Here is a 21,524-nt window from a genome sequence, read left to right as displayed (position 1 = left end):
TGTAGACTCACCCTGTCTCAAATAAGACGATGGGGTTTGCCCTCTATGAAACAACAGCTGTTTTTGATAGTAATTTCTTTATACTCATAACACTCCAGAGAGAATCAGAGCTATAACTGCCTCGTGCACACCAAAGCATGTTAAGCTGTAAATTACATTATGTTTATTGATTCCTGTCAAACTCAATTTCACACAAGTTGTTGGACACGGACTCTGACACGTCCTGAGGGGGGATATAATAAGGCTATGATCGCTCATATCATGGGTACATTTCAAACCTGCCTGCCACTCCATCATCACAGTAATGAAGGACCGTGAAGCATGAAAATCAATTGCCACTGTGGCTTTAACATTGTGACACCCAGCTGCTGGCACAAAACACGCACACACACACCAAAGACGACAGCAGTTTGTAAAGGATGTGAAACTCCTTAAGTTTTCGCTATAGTGAAAGCGAATGTCTTTAAGGTGACACATGTCAATCACACCTGAGCGTAGGATTGGATGATGTGACTCTGGATCTCATCCATAGTGTCCGTTCCGTACGACACGGTGCCGAGATGGAGGCGCTTGAAGACCATCTCGTTCTGGGTCAGAGTGCCTGGAAAAACAGCACACAAAGATTAAGATCAGGAGAGAAATCAATAGTTATTATAAAGCTTTTGGATGGGCAGAGTGGTTTCAACACAAAGACAGAGAGAGGAAATAAAGCAAGGAAGAGAGAGAGAAAAAAATCTAAATATTGTAAGAATACCAAAAAATAAAAAATAAAATAAAACAAAATAAAACCTGTTTTGTCTGTAAGCAGGTAGACCAAACGGCCAAGTTCTTCTGGGATGGTGCTTGTCCGAACCACGGTACCTGGAATATTCTCATCTTTCATAATCATCCAGCCATACGCCGACTTCCCCATGTCCAGGTTCACTCTTAGACTACACACACACACACACACACACATAAATTTTCTACTAAAACATGCTTTTTCATCTCATTTCACACTGCTAAAGCTTTGACAATTTTGCTGTAAGATTTTCACATTAGTGTAATCTGGGTGACAATATTATAAACATACCTGATGGGGATGATGTATGAAAATAAAACCACGAAACGGAACAGGTTTCGGAACCAGGGTCCAAGAAATCCCTGCAAAGCCACCATAACAACAGACAGAACCACCTGAGCAAGGAACAGTGCTTTTGTTAGGCGGTTCAACTCCAGGTCCAACAGTCCCACCTGCAGATGAAAGGATGAAAAAGTATGATAAATGACATTTGAAAGTTTTTATGCTTAAATAAGTGTTTGAATATACATTTTAGTAAATAAGTAAGTGATAATGTACATTCGGCTGGTCATTATCACTTTAAATCAACCTGTGAAGGTGTTTTTTGTAATAAATATTGGCTGACTGTGCATTATTATGTGTTTAAAATGGTCATTTATGCCCACAAAATGAATAAATGGGCATGATATCTGATTGAAGTATTTTATTTATTGTGTGAAAATGAACAAGCCATAATGTGACAGGTGAGTAGCTTAGTCAATTATAAATATTATTGTTATGCCACTGATCAATCAGTTCACTTCCAGAACAAAAATTTACAGATAATATACTCACCCCCTTTGTCATTCAAGATTTTCAAGTCTTTCTTTCTTCAGTCGTAAAGGAATAGTTTTTTTTTTAGGATTTCTCTCCATGTAATGGACTTCTATGGTGCCCCCAAATTTGAACTTCCAAAATGCAGTTTAAATGCAGCTTCAAAGAGCTCTAAACGATCCCAGCCGAGGAAAAAGGTTTTTATCTAGTGAAATGATCAGTTATTATTATTATTTTATTTACAATTTCTATACTTTTTAACATCAAACGCTTGTCTCATCTAGCTCTGTGTGAACTCTTTTTTTTTTTTTTTTTTTTCCGGTCATGACAGTTAGGGTACGTCTAAACTACTCCCATCTCCCATCTCATTTTCATCTCCAACTTCAAAATCGCCCTATATTGCTGCAGAAGTACCTAAAGTTTACAAAGTGAGTTTACAAAGTGAACAGGCAAAGAAGATCAAACACCCTTTACAAAAAAATTAAAAACAGCAATGTAGGACGATTTTGAAGTTGGAGGAGAAAATTAGATGGGAGTTTTGAGACGTACCCTAACTGTTATAACCGGGAAAAAAAAACAGTTCACACAGAGCTAGACAACACGAGCATTTGAAGTTAAAAAGTATATAAATTGTAATTTTTTTTTTAGAAAATAACCAATTGTTTCGCTAGATAAGACCTTTCTTCCATGGCTGGGATCGTTTAGAGCCCTTTGAAGCTGCATTTAAACTGCATTTTGGAAGTTCAAATTTGGGGGCACCATAGAAGTCCATTACTTGGAGAGAACTCCTAAAATGTTTTCCTCAAAAAACTATTCCTTTATGACTGAAGAAAAAAAGACATGAACATCTTGGATGACAAGGGGGTGAGTAAATTATCTGTAAAGTTTTGTTCTGGAAGTGAACTAATCTTTTAAGTAAAGAGATGAAAATGAGACAGAAAAATGAAAATTCTGTCATTAATTACTCACCCTCATGTCATTCCAAACCTGTAGGACCTTTGTTTATCTCCGGAACACAAATTAAGATATTTTTGATTAAATCTGAGAGCTTTCTGACCCTGCATAGACAGCAATGTACCTGACACATTCAAAGCCCGGAAAAGTAGTAAGGACCTTGTTAAAAAAAGACCATGTGACATTAGTGGTTCAACGGTAAAGCTGCGTCAATGAAGCAATACTTTTTGTGCACAAAAAAAACAAAAATAACTTTTTATTCTCCTCCGTGTCAGATTTGGACACGTATCCACAAGAGTGCCACAATGCATGCGTGTGGTGCTGCTGACACAGGAGCCGGCATGTGGATGTAGAGTGTCCATCTCTCTTAGTTCATCATCTGTATATTCTGGTTCAAATAAGTGAGGCTGGGCAAAAAGTTGCAAGTCATTCTCCCTGTCAAAAACTTTAGACATGTTTACGAACACTGTTATATGTACAGCATGCATCTTCATCCGCTTGTCGTGTGGTGAAGACTCACACGGAAGAGAAAGAGAAATTGTTGAAGTCGCTATTTTTGCACACAAAAAGTATCGTTGTAGCTTCATAAAATTACGGTTGAACCACTGATGTCACACAGACTGTTTTATCAATGTCCTTACTACCTTTCTGGGCCTTGAACGTTGTTCTGCTGTCTATGCAGGGTCAGAAAGCTCTCAGATTTCATCAAAAATATCTTAGGGTGTGTTCCAAAGATGAACGAAGGTCTTATGGGTTTGGAACTTGTAATTAATGACAGAATTTTAATTTCTGGATGAACTATCCCTTTAAATATTTTCAGAAAAGTAAATAGATATTGAAATATTCAGAAACACACAGTAATGAATATTCCCAGGGAAATTCATCATTTTCACTAGTTGTTTATAATGCACTCAAAAAAAGTTCCCAAAATGAATGAGTATTTGGTTGAAGCGCTCTTATCCGAAGCATGTGATATCCCCTCTGAGAACAAGAACCTTGAGGGTTCCTCTCATCTGGAGTGATCCGAAATGTTACTCTTATGAAAAATAAAACAACCTGCCCATAAGCCAGCACTGATCAATGCCCCCCAGGCCCGTTCCAGACCGCAGACTTTTCTCATGCTAATAGTGTATGTGGAGGAGAGAAGAGATGAGAGGCATTTAACCAAGAAGCCCACTGCTGTTGTCGTCTCTCTGTGAAAAGCACAGGAGGCAAAACCGGAAAAATAAAAGCAGAACGCCTCTTCATAGAAACGGCCCCCTGACAAAAGAGCTGGAGTTTTCCCCTTTTTCTCTCAAGTATGTCCCCTCAGCCAATGGAATATGTGGGAAAATGATGTCAAAAAAGAAGTTTTTCTTGTTTCCCTCTGGCGAGGGCCGACAGCGCGGCCTGCGCGAAAACACTGAGGTCTTTCATCTAGGCAGCGCGCTAATAAAAACAGCAACACATAACACCGTCCCCTGAGAAAAGGAATCTGCGTGAAAGGGACGGGGGGGAGGGGGAGGAGAGGGGATGGACAAATTGAACAGAAAAGACCAAAAAAAAAAATGCAAGCAAAATTAATCCCCCAACTGGCTATGCCCCCCAGTCCCCGGAGGACTGAGTAAACTGGGAGACACTGGGAGAGAAGAGCTGCTGTCTGATTTATCAGCTGTAGTTTAAAACCCCTCCGATGGCCTGCCGCCCCACTCCGAGCTTCATGCTTCAGCTAGTGAGGAAAAAGGGGGGGAATGGAAGGATTAAAATGAAGAAAAATTAAGACAGAAGACATAGTTCCCCAGCTGAAAGGGAGGAATCCCCCTTTATGGGGGCAAAACAATGCGGAGGCTGAATTTTGCAAAGCTGGCCGGGGATCGGGTGAAGCCGTTATTCATTCAGCCCGAGAGGAAAAAGCGACTCAATTACCTCAAGCTGAAGATGCTATCAATGAATCGAGAGTGCATATTTTACTCTATTCATCCGGGCCTCGTTTAAAGTGAAAGGAATGATTCAACCTGCCCTCGCTGCCTGTATGTTTTGTGTGTGAAATTTGATGACGACTTTGTGCCTGCATAATGAATATTCATTGGTTGAAATCCATCAAGTATACAGGGGCTGTTACAACAATATGGCATTATACTAGCGCTCCAGAAACTGGATATGCAATACAGCTAAATGGAACATGCCATCCACGGTGCAGGACCGCAGACGAGGCCTTGAGAAGTTTCTTCACTGTCCCAAACAAACTTAGCTAGCTAGTTAAAATTAATTTTTGGATTCAAAAATTCACAACTTATTGGACGTGTCTAATATTTGATTCAAATTGGTCAATCACTGCATTCCTGCATAATTCAACTGCGTAATTGGTCATTGTCCCTGGCTATCAATGACTAAATATTAACTTAATAATCAATAAAACAATATTTGATGTTAATTTTTTTGATTGCTTTAGTAAGCAGTGTTTGATGTCACACAGATACAGCATTGCATAACTTACACGTTTTAAAGTTGTAAACATTTTCTAAGAGCTGTTGTTTTTGAGCTGGTGCCCGTCTAAAACTGAGGATTTGAATCTGACTTGTAACATTTCCCAAATTCAATAAAACAAAATAAAACAAAATAAAACAAAACAAAACAAAACAAAACAAAATAAAATAAAATAAAATAAAATAAAATAAAATCCTACCGAACCTCTACATAGTTTATAAATAAAATAAATAAAAAGCATCTGAGCATTTAGATTGCTTAATAAAATAAAATAATTCATGAAATAAAATAGAATACAATAAAATAAAATAAAATCTAAGTGAGCTTTTACATTACTTAAAATATAGATAAAATAAATGCATTAAATAAATCAATACATTAAAAAAATCTAACTGAGCTTCGACAGTTTACAAATAAAATAAATAAAAAGCATCTGACCATCTAGATTGCTTAATAAAAAAAATAAATAAAACAGAATACAATACAATAAAATAAAATCTGAGCTTTTACATTACTTCAAATATAGATATAATAAAACCCAACTTGTTTAAAATGCATTAAAAAAATAAAGAAAGAAATCTAACTGAGCTTCAACATAGTTTATAAATAAAATAAATAAAAAGCATCTGACCATCTAAATTGCTTAATAAAAAAAATAAAATAAAATAGAATACAATACAATAAAATAAAATCTAACTGAGCCTCTACATAGTTCATAAATAAAATGAATAAAATGCATCTGAGCATCCAGATTGCGTAATAAAATAAAAAATTAAATTAAATTAAATTAAATTAAATTAAATTAAATAAAACTGAATCTAACTGACATTGCTACATTGCTTAATAAAATAAAAAACTAAACGAAAATAAAATAAAATAAAAATCTAACTGAGCTTCTACGTTGCTTAAAATAAAATATAGATACAATAAAACCCAACTTATTAAACAACAATTAAACAAATAAAAAAAAAAAATCCAACTGAGCCTCTACATAGTTTCTAAATAAAATAAATAAAATGCATCCGAGTATCTACACTGCTTAAAAAAATAAAATAAAATAAAATAAAATAAAATAAAATAAATAATCCAGCAGAACACCTACACTGCTCAAATATAACACTGATTATACCGCCTCAAGTAGTGAGTAGTGTCTGGACAGTGAAGAGGGCTGTTCAACCCTTTGTCACATCCTTCAGACCACCAAGGTTTCGATCCTCAAAGAAAATATCGCTCCATATTACGACAATGACAGACACACACACACACACAGTGTGTAAAGTGATAGCTTATGTGCTGTCAGCAGCTTCTAGTGAGAGCTTAGAGCTTTGTGCAAGGAATGTCACAACAGATTATAAGAGGCGAAAACGTTCTCAGTGACTTTCGCCGAGTCGTATCGACTTTCCCGCCCCGTCTCGTTCCCTGTATTGGCACCTCTGACATCATCTCCTTGAGATATTGAATTCCACTCTCACACACAGAACATGGTAGAGCTATGAGCTCCGCCAGAGCTGCTGCTATCACACACATCTTGCAGCATCCATGACAGGGTCTGAAACACTTCATGACATGAAGAATAGTGGTTAACCAATATGGGTTTCTCGGATGGTTTCTGTGATACTGATATCAAGCACACTGGCTGATAGCCAATAAAATGACGTACACAAATTAGATCAAATTAAATGCACTTAAAATATTTTAATAAACCTAATTTAAATGTAATTCATTATAACATTTACATCAATATTTACTCTGAAGTTGCTCACAAATATTTTAAATGGAAAATCCACATTACGCTTTAACAAATCTGACACTAGAGGGAGCAAAATGACATTTGCCAAAATGATGACTGTTTCCACACAGGTTTCCCTAAAACAGGTTTTGTCTGCTTTTGGCTTAAAATAGTGCTGGGCAACGATTAAAGGAAAAGTCCATTTCCAAAACAGAGATTCTCATATAATGCACTCACCCCCTTGTCATCCAAAATGTTCATGCCTTTCTTTCTTCAGTCGTACAGAAATTATGTTTTTTGAGGAAAAGGTTTAAGCATTTTTCTCCACATAATGGACTTCTATGGTGCCCCGATTTTAAATTTCCAAAAGGCAGTTTAAATGCGGCTTCAAACGATCCCAAATGCGGTTGTAAATGATCCCATCTGAGGAAGAAGGGTCTTATCTAGCAAAAAGTTTGGTTATTTTCATTAAAAAAAAATTCAATTTAAATACTTTTTAATCTCAGACGCTCACCTTGCCTTTCTCTCCCTGAACTTTGTGTATTCTGACTCAAGATGGTTATGGTATGTCGAAAAACTCCAATTGTATTTTCTCCCTCAACTTCAAAAATCATTTCAAAATCATCCTACATCGCTGCAGAAGCACTGACCCAGTCCTTGCAAAGTGAACATGCAAAGATCATCAAACACCCTTAACTAAAAAGGTAAAACAGCGATATAGGATGCTTTTGAAGTTGAGGGAGAACATGAGATGGAAGTTTTTCGACATACCCTAACTGTCATGAACCGGAAAAAAAACAGTCCAGGCAGAGTAAGACAAGACGAGCGTTTGGCATTAAAAAAAGTATATAAACTATTATTTTTATTCAAATAACCGATCGTTTCGCTAGATAAGACCCTTCTTCCTCGGCTGGAATCATTTACAACCGCATTTGGGATCGTTTGAATCCGCATTTAAACTGCATTTTGGAAGTTTAAAATCGGGGCACCATAGCAGTCCATTATATGCAGAAAAATGAAATTTTGAAATGAAATGTTTTCCTTAAAAACAATTTCTTTGCGACTGAAGAAAGAAAGACATGAACATCTTGGATGACAAGCGGGTGAGTAAATTATTTGTAAATTGTTGTTTTGGAAGTGGAGTTCTCTTTCAATTGCGATTAATTGCATCCAAAATAAAGTTTTTGTGTATATAATATATGTGTGTGTACTGTGTATATTCTTTATGTATATGTTAGGGCTGCCCCCTAATAGTCAACTAACCGTTAGTCAACAAGAAGAGGCTTGGTCGACAAAAATTTTATTAGTCATAGAAAATAAAATTCCACAGGAAATGGCAAAGTGACGCAGTCCGTGACTAGCAGATCATTAACAGCTGGTCTATGTGGTAATGCAGTACATCACATTTTTTTATCTGAAAGCTGTAAGTAGTAGCAACTTTACATGGCAGCTCAATCTAATGTTAACCTAGAAAAATGTGTGGAAGCTGAATAGCAGCGCACTTACTGCATGACAGATGGAGGCACCAGTACGGTCACTTGCTCTTAAAATACTCCATAATTTTTAGTCTTACAGATAAAAGTAATACATCTTTCGAATTTATAAAGGTTCTACATTTATTTGTGTGCACTCAGAGTAACCACGAAACAACGAGCACTTTTGTAAAATAATGAAAGCAAACAGGATGTGCTTTCTGCTGTCTTGGTCTCTGTGAACTTGAGCGTGTCACTTCGAAACTCTGTGTATATTTGCCTTACAGACATGATAATATATCTACAGAGAGTGAAATGTCTACTTTTAAATGAACCAATTCAAATAGAAAACAAATATTCCCAGATTATGTAATCTGTATGAAACATGCATACAGGCGCATCACTACTGTGGAGATGTTGAGTCATTGCTGCCGACATCATCTCTTAAGCCAAAAAAAACAAACAAAGAAAGCACTAGTTTATGAATAAAAAGACCTCAAAACCAGTTTTAAGGGTCAATTTTTTGAAATTGAGATTTATACATTACCTATAAGCTGCATAAATAAGTTTTCCACTGATGTATGGTTTGTTAGGACAATATTTGTCTGAGAAACAACTATTTGAAAATCTGAAATCCGAAGGTGGAAAAAATAAAATAAAATAAATAAATCAAAATATTGAGAAAATCACCTTTAAAGTTGTCTAAATGAAGTTTTTATACATTTACGGTAGGAATTTTACAAAATATCTTCATGGAACATGATCTTTACTTAATATCCTAATGATTTTTGGCATAAAAGAAAACAATTTTATTTATAATTTTAACCAATATAATTTATTTTTGGCTATTGCTACAAATATACCCATGCTACTTATGACTTTTGTGGTTGAGGGTCACATATATACATATTACATATACACAGTACACACACATATATATTATATAAACAAAAACTTTTATTTTGGATGCGATTAATCGTCTGAACAGCACTAGTTTAAAATAATAGCAATAATGAAAATAATAATAATAATTATTATTATTATTATTATTATTATTACTATTATTATACAAATGCTGAACCAATTTTGCCATGTCAGATATTTGCATCTTACATTTTGACAGCCCTACAATGTTTACACTTTTTGAAGAAATTAATCCACGAATAGAATATTTAGTTTACTTTTTATATTTAAACAATATTAAACTACGTACTGATTTCAGAGAGACTACGTACTGTTCTAGAATCAATCAAGTCATGAAAGGAAACAGAGCTGGGTACATCAATTTCTGCATTTTAGAGTCAAAATATTTATATGTTAAAACGTCTTTTTTCTACTCTATATTTACTAAAGAATCATGAAAAAAATATGTTACAGCGTCCACAACAATATTAAGCCACTGTTTTAAACACTGATAAGATTGTTTTTTTTTGAGCAGCAAATCAGCATATTAAAATGATTTCTGAAGGATCATGAGACACTTAAGACTGGAGAAAAATAACATTTTAAAATATATTAAAACTAATTTTAAATTGAAATAATTTTATTTCACAATATTACAGTTTAACTGTGTATTTTCATAAAATAAATGCAGTCTTGAGCATAAGAGACTTATTTAAGAAAAAAAAAAAAAAAAAAAGTTTAAGAAAATCCAAAATTTTTTAACAATAGTGCACATACGAGTAGAACAATGTCAGAGCTTTGAACCATGTAGATAAGTTTAAAAAAGAAAGAGAAAAAAAAAGGCAAAGACAGCAGGGGTCAGTTAAGGGAGGGGTAATGAGTGTAATGGGATTTGACGTTTTTAAGTTTACTTTTACAGCATTGACGTCCACTGTATCTAATCATTAAGGGGAATTCTGCAGGATTAAGGCTCTGCCACAAATGTCACGCAAGCCCTTGGTTGGTTAATTTCCCTCTAGATTAATCTCTCTGGGGTTGTCCTTTCACATCGACAGGTCCAAATTCGTCACTAAGATCAGGGCTGAAAACCACCTCAACTGTTCGCTATTTTTATTCCGTTCCTTTCAAGTCTATATTAAAAGGTTAAAGGGAAAAACAGTCCCTGGGCAATGTCTGGAGTGTACTGTCAATACAACTGTAGATATCACAGCTCATACATATGTCATTAAATTGTGTGTTTGTTTGTTTGTTTTTCCAAAACAATTTGCCTTTGGGAAGGAAAACTAATTAAAGAAACCAAGGATTTCGCATATAAGCACAAACAAAGACATAGAAACCCACCTTGTTTTTGGACTGCGATGTGTTCAGCACGCTTCTCATTTCTTTTCCCGTATATATGACCACACCTATGACAGTACCTGGAAACGAAAAAAGGACAAATGGGATGACTGATCGCAAACGGACGGCAATAAATAAACAGGCCGCGTGTCTCTGGCCAGCCTAATGAACAATTAGCTCAAAAAGTGTGTTTCCAGTTAACGGATGCAGCTGAGACTCAGACAAATGATTCAATATGTGGGACACCCAGAAATAAACCATTACAATGAGGCCTATTATAGTCAGATCAATGGTGCTGCTTTGGTAATGGACTGATTCATTAAAGTAAACTAATTACTGATGGAGTATGCAGCCTCACCGCTAAACGAGGAAGCGACAAAGTTCAACTTTTGTTTAAACACCGCTGCAGCCGAGCTTAAATATTTCTCGATTTCTTTAAGCTCGACATATCGTTTCATGTTTGGAAAGCAGCGAAACCTAGGCTGCCGCTCTCAAGGGGGTCTTTAATGGGCTAGGACTACAGGGCATATCGGTTACTCGCCCCACTGTGTTTTGTGTTGGGTCTGCTCGGTTGGATGGGATGACGTCACCAGACTGGGTTTTGCGGGGAGATCTGGAAGGACTTTCTTCGGCTGAAGGTCACACCGTGCTGGGGAATAAGAAGAACCTCTAAAAACCCCTGGAGAACCAAGACAGGGGCGACCACAGATCAATGAAGGGCCGATCGCTGGCACGAACGCAGGCCGCTTGAAGGAATAGTCCTGCTATTATTGTTGGACCGGGATCAGATTCTAAACAACAGACCCCTAGGAGATGTCGGAGAAAGCGTAGCGGCAAAAACCGATCTCGGACCTGTTCTTTGGGGACACGTTTCATTGACACCGCAGGGACGGGACTGCAAAGAGCCAGACACTTTGGCTTCCCATTAACGGCTCCTCATATTTCTCCGCTCATGAGATTGTTTGAATAGTAGCAGATGAGTCTGGCGATCTCAAGTGACAAACAAACGGGAGAGCGAAGGGGGTCTTGAGTGATGCTGGCGGATGGCCTCGGTATCAACGGCACGCTCTTCTACAACACAATAAACTCAAAAGATATTTGACCTGCGATGAATATTTCAGACCTCTGAGGCTTGTGTTTTTCTTACATTTCTATGAAAGAAATTTGGTGCTGGAAAAGACTTTGCTTACCAGATGCCACCACAGTGCTGGCCCACAGGGTGTTCTCAATACTCAAGCTCTCGTGGATGGGAGGGTCACAGTCCTCCTGGGGGACAGAGGTCGTACATTAGTCCGGGTTTATACAGTCTGTTTTGATTTCATGCTTATCTGGCACAGGCAAAAGCGGTTATCAATTATGGCCTTTAAAAAGCAGGTCAATAAAAAATGACAAAGACTCAAAGCACAAATAATGAATCGATGAGCTTTCGTCACGACGAACGGTAAGCAGGGAATTAGGCGGCAGATTGAATTACACTAATGCCCGGTTAAGCGACGCACTCCATTTAGAGGGGAACGGTGAAATCGGTTTGACTTGATTTGCCTTGTTTACAAAAACAGCGCCATGCTGAACATCATAATAAGGCCTCGTTTAGTGTTAGCACGCTCTGTGCTGAGCAGAACAGAACAGAATTTCTGACGCCAGGCCATAAATCAGGGGAGAAGCACAGAAATTAAATCTTTAAATGCTTTTTTCCACATAACATGTTGCGGCTGGGTGAATACGGATGATATCTAATTATCCTCTGTCAGTGAGGCATAATATACAGTGAGAAAGAGGGCCACACACATCGCGGCAGCCGAGACATGCGCACTGACGCAGACAGCGAGAGAGATGTGTCCTCTGTTCAAGACGGCCCACTTGTTCTTGTCATTTGTCTCTTTCTGGCCAACAGATGTAGCAATGCCAACCTGTCAGATCGGCTGAAACCAGACAGAGATTCATCAAGGGAAAAAAAAAAAGCCTTTTATCAGTGATAAGGCTTAAAGTAATGAGCATTTTAAGCTATAAATCATAATTCCACACTTATAAAAGTTCTATGAAACTTTTAGGTGTAACTAGAAGTTTTAGTTAACATGGAAAGAAACGGTTCCAAGACGAGCATTCATAATTTTTTTCTGCAGCAGTGAATCTGACAGTTTAATGAGAAACATATGGCCGCATCATATTTAAGTGATAAAAACAGTCATAACTTAAAGGGATAGATCACCCAAAAATGAAAATCGTCATCATTTGTTGTTCTAAACCTGTTTGTCGTTTTTTATGTGGAACATAAAAGATATTTTGAGAAATGTCTTAAAAAATTGGAAGTCAATGCTCATCAAAATGGTTTGATTAACGATATTCAAAATATCTTCTAATGTGTTTAGCAGAAGAAAGAACGAAAAATGATGTCATTTTTCATTTTCATCTGTAGGTTAACTACAGCATGTGAACCGGTCAACCTAGTGAAAAATAAATATACTAAAATGTATTTAAAATATTTTTATTTCATGCTAAGTATACTACAAATACATTTACATATTAATGCACTTTAATTGTGTAGAAGTAATGCTGATGTGCTCAAGTGGAACTATAGCAAATAAACTTTAAATATTTTGCATTTAAGGACCGATATTATTTAAAGATCATACAATCCTCATCAACAGTGACAATGAAAACATATTTTAGGGTTAATATTAAGAAAGTGGTTTTTTTTCATATTTGTCATCCTTTCCTATCAAAATGCTTGCTACGCATGCGAGAACCCAGAAAATCGAACCTGATCAGATTTTTTTTATGACGGACAAAAGTTTCGGAGTGTGTAAACGTGATTGACATAACGTGAGGTTGTATTTACTTAACGTACAAAAATTTCAGAAAAAAACTTCATCTCAACTTGTAGCATTGAATATATATATATTAGGCTGTCAAACGATTAATCCTAATTACAAAATAAAAGTTTTGAGTTTACCTAATATATGTGTGTACTGTGTGTAATTATTATGTATATATAAATACAAACATTTCACATTCATGTATATATTTAAAAAATATTTACAAGTATATGTATTTATTATACTTTTTATATAATTTATATATAAATAAAAAATATTTTGTACATAAATAACATGTTTATTTTAACTATAAACATTCTATATACATAATAATTACACACAGTACACACACATATACTTAAAACTCAAACTTTTTATTTTGTATGCGATTAATCGCGATTAATCATTTGACAGCCCTAATATAGGACACAATAAACTGATCAAATGTGACTTTAAGTCATTACTACACATTTTCTTTCAAATTTAAAATTTCTATTAAAAAAAATCCTAAATGTTAAAAACATTTAGAGCAGCACAACTGTTATAACAGTTTTTTTATTTATTTATAATAATACTTAAAATAACTGTTTTACTTTATTTTTAACCAAATAAATGCATTTTTACTTTACCTAAACTTATAAAAACATTAAAAATAAAATCTTACATTCCCAAACTTTACAGTACATATATAAAACTTAATGAACTGTATAAAGCTAATAATAATTAGAAATCAACCCCAATAACCTACAACTAAAAGAAATGTTTTAATTTAGAAAACATTATGTAATAGTTTTTTTCTACAAACGAGAATGTTGCCAAATTTCCCGAATGTATAGCTAAATAAACCCCCTCTCACACCTGTTTAAATACAGAGGCGTACAGACGAGAGTAAACAACATCAGGAGTGAACGTGCAGGACTGACCTCTCTGACACTAACAAAGATGTGAGTGCACATGACTGCCATTAAGACTAATCATATTCGCATTTGCATTTATAGATTGATGTATCCAAAGTGACTTACAAATGAGAATAATACAAGCAGAAGCAATCAATCAAGTGATTAATCAATGGATTAAAATGTCATTGTAAGAGCCTGTATTTACATCTAAACCATAAAAATGTATGGCCTTTGTAATGTCGTTTTCTCGAGAGTATTTTTGAGAGTATTTTTGAGTTCTAACGGTCCGGACAACAAAGTTGAGTAAATAATGGCAACATTTTTGGATGAACTACTCCTTTAAATAAATAAAGCACTGAAGTGGCACTAAGGTGCAGCAAGTGCACGGGTAGTAAAGAACTGTGGGAAACAGCATTTGGAAGTGTGTCCCTGTAGCTGCAGATTTGTGAAAGCAGGCTCAGGAGGGTGACTCAGCGCAGGAAGTGATCTTCTGCCCCTGCATGCTGTGTGGCCAAGAGCGAAGACTTCAAACAAAGACAGGCTTCATGTGGGGGGTCCCTTTTTTCCTTTTTTTCCTCCCTCTCTCTTTCTCCGGTGCTGCGCTAATCTGCTGTTAATAAGGAACTGCGCTCGGCCAATGGGCCGGGAGCGAGCCTAACAACCCGTGATGTCATCAGCGTTGCGAGGAATGCGTCTCGTTGGCCGGTTTTACATTCCAGAGACACTTCAGCTCATAGTCATGTGAACAGGCACACTCTGAGAATCCATGTTATTTTAATGTGCAATTAAAAACAGCGGTTAGGTTTAGTTTACCGGGCAACAACACAACATTAAATACCTCTACAAAAAGCTAACAGCGGGTTTAAATTGGGGCCGTGACGTCACGGCGCATGATAAATGAAGCCTTGTAAAAATTCCTTCATTAACAGCAAGTTTTCTTACCCTTGTGAAGTTGCCCTCAAAACTGTGAATGTCCAGTTGAGGCTTCTGGGCGTAAACATACGCGCTGACAGAGAAGAGATCCTGCGAACAGAAAACGGAAAGGTCATGAAAAAACATTAGCGCAATAAATCAGCACCAGAGATGAACAAAGATCTGGGCTCGGCCCAAACCCAACCTCTTGTTCGTGCAAGTATTATGGCAGGACTCAAAGTGACTAGCAATCAGAGGGACTCTCATGAAAATAAGCCCCTTCTGACATCCTGCCACGAGTCTGGATTTCAAACAGAACAGATAATGCAGACAAAACAACGTAATTAAACCGAAACAAAACTTTGACGGCTTGATTACAAATTATAATGACTTTTGCATTCGATGACGTGTCTGCGAGTATGAAAAACAGGGATGTTTAGCGATCTGACCGTCAAGCCCACCAGACACCCGATCCGACCGCTCCCGCTGCTTTACTGCAGCAATCATTCGGCGACTTGCTGAAATTTTAATTCTGTGATCACATTAAGTGGTTTCGGAAAGACAAATACAAACGTGAACCCTTGCTCGAGGTGAGTGTCATCTCCACGCCGATGGCACCGGGAGACAGGCCGTTTGGCGGATTCCAGTTGTCTCTCGGGGTAAAGTTACCGGCCCATGTGAAACAAACCCTCCGGCCAGTAAATCAGATACACAGTGATATCAAACATGAGCCTTCGTATCATCAGCCTGAGAGAGTCTGAGTGTGGGACACATCACTCACTGCCTACGGGGGTAAAGTTACAGATCCATCCGAGAACAGAACAGAAGGAGTTGAAATGTGATTTGGGATGCAGCAGCTTTTGCTCCAGAACTTGATGGGTGATGATGCATTTGATAGTCGAATCATCGTTCTTTTCTTTTCTATTATATACTATAGTTTGAGCTGGATAAAAGTATAACCAAGTCAAATTTATTCCACTGCTCACAGACTACTTTGGTATAAAAACATTTATATGTGCCAAGCATAAATGCACCACTAATAGACTTAAAATGTGAAAGATTAGGTCTAGATCATAACATCGTATTTCATACGTGAAGTCAAGCGTGCTGCAAACGGCAAATATTTGTATAATTTATTATCAACAGGCATTAAGGTCAGAATATGTACTGTTTTTGTGCAAGACGAGGTTCATACCCCTAAGGCAGGTAGTCTTTGAGTGCAAGCAACAGCGATTCGCAGCTTCCAGTCTGTTTCTCCATCCAGCTGGTCTGTTCTAATAAAACACGAACCTGGAAAGCAAAAACGTTATCTTAAATCTGACAGAAAATAAAATATTCTTTCAAAAATCTAATTTAATCTGACAAAATCCAATAATCTATTCTGGTGCATTATCTTTATTTACAGACAGAAAGTGAGAGGGATGTATGCGTGAAGGACGCATTTGTTATGGGCCAAAACCTTGGCCCCTATACGCTAAAGAACTCTGAATGCTTAACATATTGTTCATATTGATCTCGGACAAGACTGATATAACAGTAGGCAGGAGACAGGAAAGGTCATTGTCTTTAAGCTCTCAGAGCAAAAGCTTTAGTGCTCATCATGTTCCATATACTGAGATGAGATTATCAAACATGATCATCATTATGAAACCTTGCTAAAGCACAACTTGTCAAAACATGTCTGGGTTTTTTATTTAAAACATAAATAAAAAATATTTACTTTAATGATGCTAGGTGAAATATGCATATGTTCTTCACGTTTCAGTATTTTATATACAACACATAAGGGCATCTGTTCAGCAAGACATGGTCAATGCATAAATAAAATAATTACTATCATTATTGTTCATTATGAATGAACGTGCGTTTTTAAACAAATCTAGTGAGTCAATGATTCAATTTCCCATTCATAAAAACAGTCACTTGCTTTATTCCTGAATGAATCAGCTGTTCGAACAAATCAAATAAATGAATGATTCAGACTTTGCACCACCTACTAGCAGTTTTAGTTTTGCTTTTAAACTAATCTATTTAGTTATTTAAATCATTTAATATCTCTATATTCAAAATTGTATATTTAAAACATTAATCTCAACATGAATTTATGAATTTGATTGCACTCATGCCACCTCTGAGCCTCATAAACACATGAAAATACACCTACAAGCCACTTTTGTGTTCTTCTGTGCCACCTTCGTAGTACAAATTAATTTTGTTAATACTGATTTCATTGGTAACTTATTTTTCTTCTATTTGTTCTTATTCTGCTGTTTTAATTACAAATTTTAAAAAGCATATAAAATATATATTTTTAAAAAATTGACATAAAAGATGACATACTTTTAAGAAAGTTTTAAAAAAAAATGTCATTACAAAGGTAAAAACAAAATTGCCTGTAAATTACTTTAAGGAGTCAAATATCACCTAGTAACGGGAAGGCTCATTTTTTATCAGATTTTTTGATTATCGATTAGAAGGTGCTTTTAAAATTTTGACTGCGCACAAGTGCTCCTAAAAAGAAAAGTAAGCGTAGAGCCCCGTTTAAAGAGCTATAAAGTCTACCACAGCTAAAAACCAGTAACAATGCTTAAGCTCATCAGATAAAAGAAAAAAAAAAATCCTGATTTTAATTTTGCTATCTACAGAAAGCAACAGCAGCATCTGGCGAAAGCTGTGCACCCAAAAATACTGTAATAATGTATCATAATGTGACTGTAAGTCATTTATATGGCTCAGTGCCAGGTAAACACTGGTAATCATACACACGCTCTCTCACTCTTGCACAGAGAGCATTGTTTCTCAGTATGCAAGAATTAAAAGTGCCACTTTAAACTAGTAAGTGAAGCACCGGCAGTGTTCACTTCAACAAAATATCAAAGCCAAGAGCCTCTTAAAGCACACTTTTCAAGAGAAACATCTATCTTATCAAAAGATAAAACAACAGATAAATTGTTCAAAATTAAGACTAAGCATTTGGACACTTTGTGCATATAAAACATTAGTGGAACGTGCATAGACAATCTGACGAACTAACTGTGGTAAGACTTGTGTGAAACTGACTTCATAAATTTATTGAAAACTATCTGTTATCTATTTTTTTATATTAAATTTAGAAATAAAACTATTTATAGAATGAGCTCCACAAGCGGCTCACAGGCTCCATATGGGCTACAAGGTGCCCGCGGGCACACTGTGCGAAACCACCGACTTAATGACACAAGTAATTATCAGAAACGTCTGAAAGCTTTGCTTGTATGAAGAGTGAAACTCACCAGTCTTTTCTGAGGTTCTCAGAAAAATCATATCAGCAGGAATTCTCTGATTCTACAAAACAAAACATTACACAACAGTCAGCGGCACACAGGGTTTCCATACGGTCTCTGTTTGAAAAACACCTTCAGAGATATTAATATATTAGTTATGCTGAACTTAGCAATAATGTGGGCATATACGTATGTTATTGACTCCAGTTCTGTAACGTTAGTCCTATTTTAGCATTGTGTTGAATAATTGAACAAGGTCATTTCCCTAGCAAGCAATTAAAGCGAACCACAGACAGCGAGGGAAGAGACAGACACAATGTCCCACTGAAAGAATGACAGGATTTCATGTGACGGATCACGTAGCAGCAAGTTTATGCTGATACCCTGAACAACAAAAGAGAGGAATGAAAAAAAAAAAGAAAAAAAAAAAGCACAACAAACCTTTTCTACAATGATTAAATCTCCAACCTGGATGTCTGAGCTCTTTACTTGGACCTTTCCTGAAAAACAAGATGGACAAATTATTGTAATTAGACATTAATTATTTAGCCTTAGGTAATAAAGGAGACCTGTGTCCAAATATATATTTAATAAAGACACTTTTTAAAATGATAAATATTAGAATAGTCAAAGTTAACATATCAAGAAGGATCATTCTGTTCTGCATGATTTTTCTAAAAACAGGGACTGAACAAAGCTGCTAAGATTTCACACACATGCAAACAAAAGCCCCAAGCTTTCCCACTAGACAGAGAAAGACATTCTTTATGAATAATTTATTCATAAATTAAACCCAGACAGGGTGTTTAACAGAGGTCATTTGCATTCTTTGTATGGTGAAATTGAATTATCATCAAAGATCAACAAGTGGCATGTCACCCAGAAGTCTCATTCACAGAAATGTAGAGGCTTGGACCTTTACACATGTAATATTCCTAAAGTTATTAAATTGCACATTTAAAGTTACTCAAATTAATTTTATGTGCCATTTAATAAAGTTGTGAGATGAGTGACATCAACACAAATAAGTCAAACCCAATTTAATGTTATTTACTGTAGATCTCTTACATAAAAAAATAAATGTTATTAAATAGGGATTCAATATTTATAATATAATGTATATTTTGCATAATTTTACAACAACTTGAGGTAAAATTAAGGATTTTAGATGACTATATCAAGTCTCTACCTTAAATGTAAACAGCACAAATCACAAAAGAGAGCAGATAAACTCTTTTTCATTTCTTGTCACTATTATATCATATTCATAGGTTTCAAATGAAGTAACTCTTGGAGACAGTCAATGGAGCTCAAAACATGATGCTCTGTGCATATGACAGATGTATAATATCATCAGGATGTTTCACATTGTGGTCACCTCTCACTGTGAGTTTACTGTACAGCTGGGAATTCATCTCTTTATCTCTCCTGCAGCGCCGAACCTCGTCAACTGCCTCTCTCACCATGGTGACAGCCAACACAAAGCCCTGGACAACAAGGAAAAAAAAGAACAAGAGTGATGATTGAATTTACATTTTTGCAATCGATTTCCATCTTTGTGCGGTTAGATGTACTCACCAGCGGGGCCCAGTAGGTGTACAAATATCCTATCTTTAACGACGGAACAAACTGAGAACAAGCAACCACCAAAAAAAAATACAAGTTGAGGAAGAACTTAAACTGCTGGTAAAGAACCTAAAACAAGAAAGAGAAAGCACCAGAAATAAATCAGCATCATGCAATATTAGATTAAAATACCCGTGACAAATTGAATCAAAAAATTTAAGGTAATTGACGGTAATACGTGTAACATCCTAACACAGCTTTTAGAGGCACACCTGATTGGTTTATACATAATTCATCATACAAGCTGCAAATTCTTTGCCAAGGGCGCATACAGAAGGCGCGTTCCACTGAATAAGACATCGCCGGCAGTCATAATACAGTAGATCACTTACACACTCAGTGGAAAAAGATACGTTAGATTGCTGTTACACCCCCTTACTTCACAGCTAGTTACACATTAACCTGATTACTGAGCAAATCTGCTGTGCGTACAATGGGTAGAGATTTCACTTTAAACAGCCTAGCGAGAGCTGCAGAATAAATGCAGACACAAAAAAAGCTCTGCATCTTTGAAAAGAAAAGACGATATGTAAAATAAAACAAGATTAAAATAAAAACATAAAATTATATAAATTATAAATAATACTTAGTAGTAACACAACATTCACAACTAATTAAAAAAATATATAAAGAAGTCAATTTTAGCACTCGGAAAGCAAAAAAGAAAAAAAAACATGCAGAGATTGTTTATACTGCCTTACCCCTGGCACAAAAGTGACAATGTTGTATTTCTGATTCTTGATGGCATTTTTGGGGTACTTCTCTTCACATTTCTCGGGATGTCCCAGCCACACTGTCCGAGTTTTCAGCTCCTTCTTCCTGCGACATGTGTGAACCAGACATTCGCAACAGCTGCGTGACAGAGACCACGGGAGGAAAAAGATCATCCAGTGATTAGACAAATTCGCTTAAAGGAGGACACAGTGCTACAGGCGAAGTTCAGGCCTGGATTCCAGTAAATGGTCTTTATTTAAAAATATCCCTGACCGAATAATTAACAAATATCAAGGCTGGTCATAGTTCCTAATTTAAGGGTTGCACTGAAAACCGGTGATTTTGTTGAATTATCACCCTGTTAATCACTTAAAATGCTCTTGAAAACGAACACTGAGACCTTTTGCGGAATTCATCACCAGTCGCGCGTATCCAGTTGATTCCTCTTGAAATACAACTGACGTTAATGCAACATTAATGTAAGTGATGTTACAGAGAGCGAAGACAGCCTAGCTCAGTCTAGTTTCACTTGAACTTTAAGCAGATACACGGAACACTTCCACTAAGAAGTACGAGTGAAACGGTACAGCCAGAAAACAGTAAAAGAAGACTGTGGATGCCAACTGAAAATATTACACTTACAGATAAGAAAAGATGATATTATAATATAGTCTAGAAAATAAATAAGCTGGGGTGTTGAGGATACATGTAAGTTTGCAAATAACAAACATTGCAAAAACCGTTTGATTTCACACAGGCCTTGCGATACCTAAAGGGAACAACAAACCTGTAGATGATGCCCTGCCAAATAAACCCCTCCCAAATAAAATGAAAGCTC

At 36.2% G+C, this 21,524-nt stretch overlaps 1 protein-coding gene across 2 annotated transcripts in view; it reads right to left on the bottom strand.

The window, feature by feature from the left end:
* Positions 1-21,524, bottom strand: part of atp9b (ATPase phospholipid transporting 9B) — a 69,388-nt gene that overhangs the window by 34,241 nt on the left and 13,623 nt on the right. For both annotated transcript variants that reach the window (XM_051137195.1, XM_051137196.1), the window contains exons 3-14: positions 20,674-20,824; positions 19,925-20,041; positions 19,725-19,833; positions 18,788-18,846; positions 18,356-18,407; positions 16,279-16,373; positions 15,114-15,194; positions 11,647-11,722; positions 10,460-10,536; positions 1,073-1,233; positions 790-932; positions 489-601 (exon numbers count right to left, since the gene is read on the bottom strand). In XM_051137195.1, the coding sequence (XP_050993152.1) occupies positions 489-601; positions 790-932; positions 1,073-1,233; positions 10,460-10,536; positions 11,647-11,722; positions 15,114-15,194; positions 16,279-16,373; positions 18,356-18,407; positions 18,788-18,846; positions 19,725-19,833; positions 19,925-20,041; positions 20,674-20,824 (1,234 nt within the window). The remainder of the gene's footprint in view (positions 1-488; positions 602-789; positions 933-1,072; positions 1,234-10,459; positions 10,537-11,646; positions 11,723-15,113; positions 15,195-16,278; positions 16,374-18,355; positions 18,408-18,787; positions 18,847-19,724; positions 19,834-19,924; positions 20,042-20,673; positions 20,825-21,524) is intronic.

The sequence above is a fragment of the Labeo rohita genome, chromosome 19, assembly GCF_022985175.1.
Source record: "Labeo rohita strain BAU-BD-2019 chromosome 19, IGBB_LRoh.1.0, whole genome shotgun sequence".
NCBI classification, from domain to species: Eukaryota; Metazoa; Chordata; class Actinopteri; order Cypriniformes; family Cyprinidae; genus Labeo; species Labeo rohita.
This window is presented reverse-complemented; position numbering and strand designations above follow the sequence as displayed.